At 40.5% G+C, this 10000-nt stretch overlaps 2 protein-coding genes and 1 long non-coding RNA gene across 6 annotated transcripts in view; all 3 read right to left on the bottom strand.

The window, feature by feature from the left end:
- LOC134190517 (uncharacterized) overlaps window positions 1–158 on the bottom strand; it is a 1473-nt gene extending 1315 nt beyond the window's left edge. The window contains exon 1 of the long non-coding RNA XR_009971642.1: window positions 110–158. This is a non-coding gene — a long non-coding RNA (uncharacterized LOC134190517). The remainder of the gene's footprint in view (window positions 1–109) is intronic.
- A 1750-nt stretch (window positions 159–1908) lies between these two features.
- Window positions 1909–5840, bottom strand: LOC134191027 (kinase D-interacting substrate of 220 kDa-like). The gene is made up of 10 exons (XM_062659583.1): window positions 5750–5840; window positions 5493–5596; window positions 5329–5421; window positions 4279–4383; window positions 3863–4056; window positions 3720–3802; window positions 3346–3380; window positions 3158–3283; window positions 2750–2816; window positions 1909–2352 (listed from the first exon to the last, which is right to left on the bottom strand). The coding sequence occupies exons 2-10, from the start codon at window positions 5592–5594 to the stop codon at window positions 2069–2071; spliced, it is 1089 nt and encodes a 362-aa protein (XP_062515567.1). The 5' UTR covers window positions 5595–5596; window positions 5750–5840; the 3' UTR covers window positions 1909–2068.
- Window positions 5841–6338: 498 nt separating this feature from the next.
- Window positions 6339–10000, bottom strand: part of LOC134191305 (folliculin-like) — a 14220-nt gene continuing 10558 nt past the window's right edge. For 2 of the 4 annotated variants that reach the window (XM_062659905.1, XM_062659906.1), the window contains 5 exons: window positions 9842–9946; window positions 9407–9515; window positions 9243–9345; window positions 8932–8994; window positions 7415–7804 (listed from right to left, as the gene is read on the bottom strand). In XM_062659905.1, the coding sequence (XP_062515889.1) occupies window positions 7621–7804; window positions 8932–8994; window positions 9243–9345; window positions 9407–9515; window positions 9842–9946 (564 nt within the window). In that variant the 3' untranslated portion in view covers window positions 7415–7620. Of the gene's footprint in view, window positions 6836–7413; window positions 7805–8931; window positions 8995–9242; window positions 9346–9406; window positions 9516–9841; window positions 9947–10000 lie in introns of those variants that run through there. The other 2 variants (XM_062659904.1, XM_062659907.1) reach the window with 2 other exon arrangements.

The raw sequence follows: 10000 nt of genomic DNA, 5'->3' as shown, positions 1-10000 counted from the left end.
ACACAACACACACACACACACACACACACACACACACACACACACACACACACACCAATAACAAGGTGCACATATACTTGTAGATCTTAATCCTGGACATGAAACTCACTCGGTCCAATAAGTGATGACACAGTAGGAGATACGGCAGTCGATTCCGGACCTTCACTGTCATACTTCTTCTGTGCCTATAAACAAGCATAAACACACAATCAAAAGAACCAGTCAAGACATTGACTACTACACACCGTTACGTATATAACTAAGGTGTATGTGTGTGTGTGTGTGTGTGTGTGTGTGTGTGTGTGTGTGTGTGTGTGTGTGTGTGTGTGTGTGTGTGTGTGTGTGTGTGTGTGTGTGTGTGTGTGTGTGTGTGTGTGTGTGTGTGTGTGTGTGTGTGTGTGTGTGTGTGTGTGTGTGTGTGTGTGTGTGTGTGTGTGTGTGTGTGTGTGTGTGTGTGTGTGTGTGTGTGTGTGTGTGTGTGTGTGTGTGTGTGTGTGTGTGTGTGTGTGTGTGTGTGTGTGTGTGTGTGTGTGTGTGTGTGTGTGTGTGTGTGTGTGTGTGTGTGTGTGTGTGTGTGTGTGTGTGTGTGTGTGTGTGTGTGTGTGTGTGTGTGTGTGTGTGTGTGTGTGTGTGTGTGTGTGTGTGTGTGTGTGTGTGTGTTCCAAATGCAGGAGAGTTGGCATCTTTTAAGTGTCATGTGTAGGATTAGTGTGTACAAGTAGTTGTGATAAAACTGTTAAATTGTGGAATGTAAGAAACAATCGAGGTGTTGCAGGCACTCTTGATCAACAGGAAAAGGTGTTGACCCTCTGTGTACCATCTATGCATTGGATTTTCTTCCATTTAGTGATTATAGGTTTATACTATGGATGTTAGTCAAGAGAAACTGATTGTTGGCTTGGTGAGTTGTCGTTGTCATAGACAGTGTTGCAGTTAGCTGTTAAGATCTATTTTGATTGTAGAAAGGAAGCCACGTGTTGATCTGGGATCTTAGGAACACTGTAAGGTGGTGGCTGTAACGTTTGATGTTTGCAGGCTAGTAGGCAGATTAACAACAGTCAGACAAACAAGCAGACAGATGGACAGACAAACAGACAGACAAACAGACAGACAGACAAGCAGAGAGAAAGAAGACAACATAAACACTTGCAAACAATCATGTAGTTACTGTCTGTCAAACACTGGTATTAGCATATTGTAAATACTAATGATATTTGTGATACAGAGTCAGCTTTTGTGACGAAGGGAGTCGACTCTGAAATACCAAACTCGTTCAATTAGGTGCTTTCCTAATGGCCAAGATCCACACAGATAGACATTGATGGCTCGTTACTGGCCATAGCATCATCCTACATGCTAGAAGAAGGAGAGAAAGAGTCAGTCGCTGTGCTTGTCACCAACTTTGTTTCGCTTTCATTTTTGTTGTGCGTTGTGAGTCCTCCAAGAGACACTATTATTACTCATCATGTGACCGACATGGAGACGAAGCCTAAGTGAAAGGAATTGTTGTACATTTTAGTGACAAGGGAGAGACAGTGTGGTACTAGCTGGAACTGTTGCAGTAATGTCATCAAACTAACGAGACGTGCAGGCTCTTTTATGTTAGAAATACGTCATGATCACATGTTTTACAACACAAACATGTACATCTACCACGATCCTTTCTGGATATCTGACTTCTATCGGTGGCCACTCGGTTCACACAAGTTTTCGAGTTGAGAAAAGTTTCATTTTGGTGCATCGTTGTAATAGACCATTGTGTTTAATATTTCAACACACACACACACACACACACACACACACACACACACACACACACACACACACACACACACACACACACACACACACACACACACACACACACACACACACCTAATGTATTGATATGTAAGTATTGACCAGAAGGATACAAACACCTTTGATATCTTCACTTTTCTACACAATCACTAGACTGCTATGTTCGCATTAAAAATGACAACAAATCACAATTGAGGACATTTAACTACAACAACACTATTAAAATACAATACAAAAACACATTCCCTTGTTTCTTCATCTTCCCAAGTTACATTTTGTCCATCGCTTCTTTGACTTCAGCGAATATCGGATTTTGTATGGTTTTGCACGCGTCAAGTAGTTTGTCTGCTGCTTGTTTCTCTCCTCCTTTCTGTGCCATCACATCAAATAAAGCTTGAACTTTATCACAATCGTTGACCAGAACAGTGAATTTGTCCAGCTGATCTCGTCTTTCTCCACAATCACGACCGAGTGGATACCATCTGGTAGAGCCAACTCCTTGAATTGCCCGCAGAACTCGACGAGAATACGAATCACGTCTATGATCATCCTCTAGTGTAAGGCATAAACATCATTCCTTACAATGAAATACAAACTTGTACAATAAAGTGATCAGCAGACTAAACAGGAAAATGAAAGGAGACAACAGAGAGACTGGAAGATCAAGAGACTGACAGACATGCAGCAATAATGCAACACACGCACACACACACACACACACAAAGACACACACACACACAAACAAACACAAGTGCACACACACAAACACACACACACACACACACACACACACACACACACACACACAGACAGACACAGACAAACACACACACGCGTGCGTGCACACACACACACACACACACACACACACGTGCTCACACACACAGACACACACAAACACACACCCATCCAGTAATTCTAGCATGTGAAACTAACAATCAGTATGTACCTGTTGACTGAGCAAATGAGCTAGCAGTAGATTGAGCTCTGGCTGCTGTCACATCATCTTCCACAACCTGAAAATGCAAAGAGATCAAGGAGTAAACTATTTTCTGTCTTATGTATTTTCTGTCTTATGTATACCACATAGTCAATCAGTCATCTACAACATTTTATTGATCACTAATAACAATTAACTAATAATTAATATATAAAATAAATATAATAAAAATTAATTAATTAATTATTGTCACTTAGCTGAGTGGTGATATCAATAATGTTAATTCTAATTTATTATTACTAAATTGACGTGCCAGTGGGTATGAACAGAATGCAGCAACTTTGACTGACATGTATACAACTATCTGTACATCAATGATAATCATCATTAACACGAATGCCATCGAACTGAACAAACCTCATCACTCTCAACATTAGCTACGTCTCTGATTCTTGCCAATCGTGCTTTCAAAGATGCCACTTCTTTGCTCTTTGATTGTAATTGCACGTCTTTCTCTGCCAACTGTCTTTCCAGTAACGTCACCTGCAACACCAAATAATGTAATACAGTAATGTAACCTTCACTTCTTATTTATATTTCCTCACTGCAGCTACGAGCTCCTCTCTCTTCGATGTCTTTGCTGTAAAAATGACAAACACATTACAAACATACATATGTATGTATGGACACATCATTTGACATCTTCACATTAAAATGTGTGAGTTGTGAAAGTCAACACAGAAAATTATATTTCTAAAGCAATACAACACTTTCATATCACCTCCTTGCATCACATACAATTCAATTACAGTTAAATTCACAAACTCACTGTCATACAAATGAATAGATGGACAGACACACAGACAAAACAAAAATAGACAGACAAATGGATGCAAAAACAGAATATTAGAAAATAATTTAAACATGAAAAACAAATTAGAGAAAAAGAAAGAGAAAATTAATTGTTTCTTTCACTTACATCTTATGGCTTCTTTCATCATCTCAACCACATCACTGCGACCACGTCGCTTGGCAATCTCCAGTGGTGATCCTTCACTCTCACTATCCCACAATGACATCACGTTAGTAATATTATTGACTGAAGGATATTGAATGCATCACCTCTCATGTTGGGGACTCGCTCCATGTTTTAGGAGAACATCAACACAACGCACACGACCATTAAGGGCAGCCCACCACAGTGGTGTACGACCATCATCATCACTGATATCAACAGGAATAGAACAAGACAAAAGTCTCTCTACAATGGTCACGTGATTATTCTCTGCAGCCCAATGAATGGCTGTCATTCCCACCTGAGTAAACAAGAAACTGATAAGATAGTGAGAGAGTGTTTATGTTAAAATATATTAAAGCAATAGACATTCCATTCAACACACACAATGAGACATTCAATAGAATGATCAACACACAAACACAAACAATAGCAAAATGAATGCATTACACTCACAAATATGTTTAATACATGCACAACAGACACCACAATATCAACTCAACCTCTCAATACTCAAACTCACCAAAGTATCTTTCTTCATCACATTAATATCTTTGGTCTTCAATAACATATCAACGATGTCGTACCACCCCTCTCTTGCTGCTGTTATCAAAGGTGTACGTCCAAACTGCACACACAAGAATGTATTATTATAATCATTATTCCACCATCCCCTCCATGCTAAACCAAAACTCACCAACCAAAACAATTAATTACTGCAAACCTATTTAGACATGTTGCCTATCTCCACCTTCCTTGCTCGTCTGCAATTTTAAATTTCTGTATGTCAAACGTCATTCCTTGCAAATTTGTCACAAGATTTCTCAAAGCTGACTGCTCAACATCAATTAGAAAGCAGTCGTACAAGTACAACGTCTAACATCTCAAGTAAAACATAAAAATCCTATTTCCTCATGTCACAACTTGATCTCCGCTTAGCGTCTCCCCACTGACACAAAACCTTGTCTTACCAAAACACTTCAATCATTGACACAAGATAATCGTCTCTGTTAAGCCACAAATTTGATAAAAATAAAAATTGCTGTCTGCACGTACAGTACATCAAGCCAAACATTCATTCCAACCTCAAATTACTAATCCCCACCTTCCTCTCTACAGACCATCTAAGATCGTCAAGACAGCAAAGCAACACGGACGAGATCATAAGCAGTAACCCAAAATCATCATCCATCACAGATTTAATAAAATAATATCAATGACCCATTAAATATAAAACTACTTTTGTTAAACGTCTGCATCACACTTGAGAGTTTGGCTTTCACACTAAAACATGTTCATAGTTAGTAGAGAGCAGTGGCACATGAAATCATGTTTAGATTGAAAGTATGGTTAGATGGTAGTGACGATGGTGAAGTTGAATGAAATAAAAACCAACAACATTATTCATCTCTGCATGCAATGGCTGCTTCAGCCAGTCACAAGTCAACACTGCTGCCTCTTGACGAGCAAGAAGAAACCAAAACGTTGATTGTTGGATTACATTGTTACATCTAGTTGATATCTATCATCTTATCAACAACACATCACACTTTCACACACTCAATCAACTCACCCCGTCAGTCACATTAACATCTGCTGATTTAGTGAGCAGAAACTCCACCATCTCCTTCTGTTTATTCCAACACGCTTGCATCAGAAGAGTGTCCTATTTTGAGATCAAACGACGTGCAGTTCATTTCAACATCCAATACACACATTAGAACTCACAACACATACCCAATTCTCATCACGTGCATTGACATCAACTCCCAATTTCAAAAGACGCTTTACTAATTGAATATCACCTCTCTCCACCGCTTCACACAATTTTCTTTCCATTTCTACACAACAAACAAACAATAACACTCCACCACACAAAACAACTCAAACGAAACAAGAGGAACTGATAGATAAGCGCGTGCGAGGCAATTAATGGCGCCACGAGATCAAACGAAGTGCATCAGTTACGCAACAGTGACGACATCACAGCCAACCTTTTCTATAGTGCTGTACTCACTGAATACACGCCGACTGACGATGACTGAGTCTACAACGAAGGGAACAGTCCCTCTGACGTTCTCTACATTCTACGCATGCTCATCTATTAACTTACTTGACCAAAGCACATTTGATCACGTGCAATAATCTTCTCTACTACAAACAAACAGAAGTTAATTTCAGACGATTAAATCAAATGTTGTGTGATGTGTTTACAGGTATAGTAACAGATAGTGTAGATTGGAGACGTTCAATACACTCTGAGTATTTATTGTCATCAATTAATTAAATCAGTTATATGAAACAGACAGTCATCTAGACCAATACAAACTGAAAGTTGCTAGTAAAAATAGAATGAACAGGCAAGCTACGTAGATATCCAGCATATCAATACAATAGCACGTCACAAATCTCTTGTGCAGACAATCTAGAAAGCAAACTTTCTCACTTAATAATTAATTGAGAAGATAATCTCTGTCTGGCATATATGATATACAGTCTATATTCCCTATTTCTCTAATCCAATGCCATGTTTGTCATCTGCACGTCGTACTTACTTCCTCGTCGACTTGCTGCCACTATGCACAAATGCAGATGCTCACAGTGAAGAAATTATACGAGAAACAGCAAAAAGAATGCACCACAGACAGCAACAACAATCTTTCCTTGAGTCGATTTGAGAAGGTCCGACCAATCGTATGATGACTGGCCATCGTCTGTAGGTCGATATTCCAACTTTTGCTTTTGACCCGATATTAATGTTGTGATTTGTTCGTTCAGTTTGTTAATTAGTCTTTTTCTTTGCCTTCTGATTCTCTGCCAGCATGAGTCTAAGTCACTCTTTTCTGCTCTCAGTTGGTCAATCGTTTCTTGCATGGTGGATATAATAATTTGTTGATTGTGTTCAGTCGAGGGCACACTGGTTGCCGTGTTTGCATAAGAGCAGATTGCTAACTTTTGTAACTCTTGGTTTCCTAGTACTTCACATTGTTGTATTCGTCGACTAAGAAAAGTCACATTTGTTTGAAGTTTGTTGACTTTGGTGACGAAACTAAGCAATTTGGTTTGCTCCAGTAAAGTTGCTGTAGTAGTATTAAAACTAATTTTAATTTACTTTAAAATTTAAGTTGAGGCAGGCTTGAAACAGCACACAAACACACACACACACACACACACACACACACACACACACACACACACACACACACACACACACTATGGACAAATGCTAAGCCCTCCACGTCTTTCGACATCGACCTTGAGGTCAGTTGCGGAGATAGCTACCCTTGCCTCTAGAGGCAGGGCCTCCATGCCCTACGTGGAGTCTTGGGGCCAGCGCTACAATCCACCTGGAGCTTGGCCAGAGTCATCCAGGGGCACTGAACAATGGTGCAGCTCTGGGACTGGACACCAAGGCCCACACGTACCCGTCTCCTGCATGATGTTGCTGCCAAGCCCAGTGGTCTTGTCCACCCCAGTCAATGACCAGGTACTCATTTATACTCCTGAGTCGAGAGAAGCAAGTGTGGGTGAGTTTCTTGCTCAAGGAAACTGCAACAGTGTCGCCTCCACCAGGATTGAACTTTTAACCCTCACACACACACACACACACACACACACACACACACACACACACACACACACACACACACTCACACTCACACACACACAATAGCCTCGGCCTCCCAAGCCCATGTAGCACCCACTAGAATCAACATCCAGAAATCTGGAAGTCTGAGGCTACACACACCACGCACACCATATGGTCGTGTTGTGTTAATTGGTAGGCACTGCATATAAAATGAAATTTTATATCCAACTATTTCCCTCTCTATACACCACTGCTATACTATAGATAGTACTGTAACTATACCATTGAAGAATTGGATGGAGGTTTGTCATTCTGAGAGCCAGTGACCGTTTTCTCTACCGACGAGGTAGGGGAGGTACTGTACGCAAGGAATTGTGTTCGGTACTGATGACCAAGGCCACGTGTCCAAAACTGAGTCAGCTGTCGATCCTCGGGTTTTACATGAAGTACGTTCAGTAATCTGGATTGAAACAACCACCAGTAAGACATACAAACACTAAACTTTTAGGCTTGGTATAGCTAGCATAAAATATTGTGTGTGTGTGTGTGTGTGTGTGTGTGTGTGTGTGTGTGTGTGTGTGTGTGTGTGTGTGTGTGTGTGTGTGTGTGTGTGCGCGCGCGCTAAAGTTGGTGGAGTAGAAATTGAATACAGGAAAGAGGGAAGTCTCTACATCAACTACAGAGTCAGAGCTCAAGGAACTAATGTCATTAAACCTGCTATGTATGCTAATGATTTAGCTCTATTTGGGAAGACCTCGGGTAAACTACAAAAGTTAGTAGACAGTCTACATGAGTTCTGCTGTAAATGGGGAATGAAAATCAGCATCAAGAAATCAAAACTTTTGAGCATTGGTTGCGAGCAGACACGTATTCTTCTTGACAATTCTGTTCTTGAAAACGTTACAGAGTTTACTTACTTGGGAAGTATCATGAGCCAAGATGGTGGATGCATTGCTGAAATTGATGCTCGTATAAGTATAAGCAAAGCAAGTATAGTTTTTCGTTCCTGGAAGAAAAGGGTATTTACCAACAGACAGTTTTCAATCTCCACAAAGATGAAAGTTTTTCGTGCTTTGGTGAGACCTGTCTTGCTATATGGATGTGAGACTTGGTCCATTACACAACCAAACTTGCAATGCTTAAATACATTCCACATGTGGTGCATTCGATCGATTCTTGGTGTCTCAAGATGGAATAAAATCAAGAATTCAGACAATTTAGAACGAGCGTGTGAAGACCCTATTGCTATGACAATACAGAAACAACGATTGCAATGGCTGGGCCATATGCTGCGCATGAGTGACAATCGTCCCCAAAACAACTACTTCGCAGCAGACTTAGTAATGCAACAAGACCAACATATGGGCCTGAACAGAGATGGATAGATGTTGTCATAAGAGACCTCAGGTCATTACATATCAGTCTTCGTGATGCTGATGATCGTGCTGCTTGGAGAAGTGCTATTACGCTGCATTGCCAAAACCCATAGTGGGTATGGTGGAATCAAGGTCAAGGTGTGTGTAAATACCATAGCTAATTAATTATCATTTGTATATCATTACACAATGTTTCACAATCGTAACTAACCTGCTGAGATCCTCTTGAGTCCGTTGTCCTGTCCGACGAAATTTGAACAGAACTTTTACTTTGCTGCAAACAGGTAAACAAACGATCAGACAGTTTGCTAAACAGATTCTAAGACAAACTACATTGTGAGAAAGACAGAAAAAGGAATAAAAAACCAAGTGAGCAAGACAGGCTGTAAACAAACACACACACACACACACACACACACACACACACACACACACACACACACACACACACACACACAGCAACAGACTAGATACAACAATTACAACGTACTACACACGACATCAACACTCAAAACAACTCACTTCATCCATTCGGCTTTAATACTAACAAGGCACTGCTCGACAACAGAATCACTAAAGGCGTCTTCAGCCAGAGCATTCTCCAGTGTCGTCAACATTGAAGGAACTAAACACAACTACATTCCACACAAACATACACACACCGAGTCACATTCAATACAACACACGTTTCTCATCCTGTTGGATCGAACTAGACACGTGTACTGCAAAGTTATAATCTCCGATGCTCGTGCTGTCGAACACGGCCAACTCCTGCTGCCGACCCAATCCTGCAGGCTGCACAACACACAAAAGCACGTCCGTCATACAATAGCAAACATACAAAATCAGTAAGTAAAAGTTTGTTTGTGCACGTGTGTGTGTGTGTGTGTGTGTGTGTGTGTGTGTGTGTGTGTGTGTGTGTGTGTGTGTGTGTGTGTGTGTGTGTGCCTGCATGCTTGTGTAGTAATATCTCATTCCATATTACACTTACAATGCATCTAAACATATTATCACTCTTTGCAGTCAACAACTCAGAGCACATTGTGTAAGACATGCTGAGTGGTGATACTTTACATGTGGCACAAAATGGTAACCAATTTATTACCACAATCTATTATTACCTGCTTCCGGGTGATGTCCAATAAGACAAACATTTCTGCAGATCGCAGATGTGATGGCAGTTGGACTTCGGAGTGAATGCCCAGAAAATTACATTTGTATGAGTCCTATATGAGAATGCATCTCGACATCAGTCATCACAGTTTGGTGTGAATAAAGTG

This window comes from Corticium candelabrum, chromosome 15 (genome assembly GCF_963422355.1).
Source record: "Corticium candelabrum chromosome 15, ooCorCand1.1, whole genome shotgun sequence".
NCBI classification, from domain to species: Eukaryota; Metazoa; Porifera; class Homoscleromorpha; order Homosclerophorida; family Plakinidae; genus Corticium; species Corticium candelabrum.
This window is presented reverse-complemented; position numbering and strand designations above follow the sequence as displayed.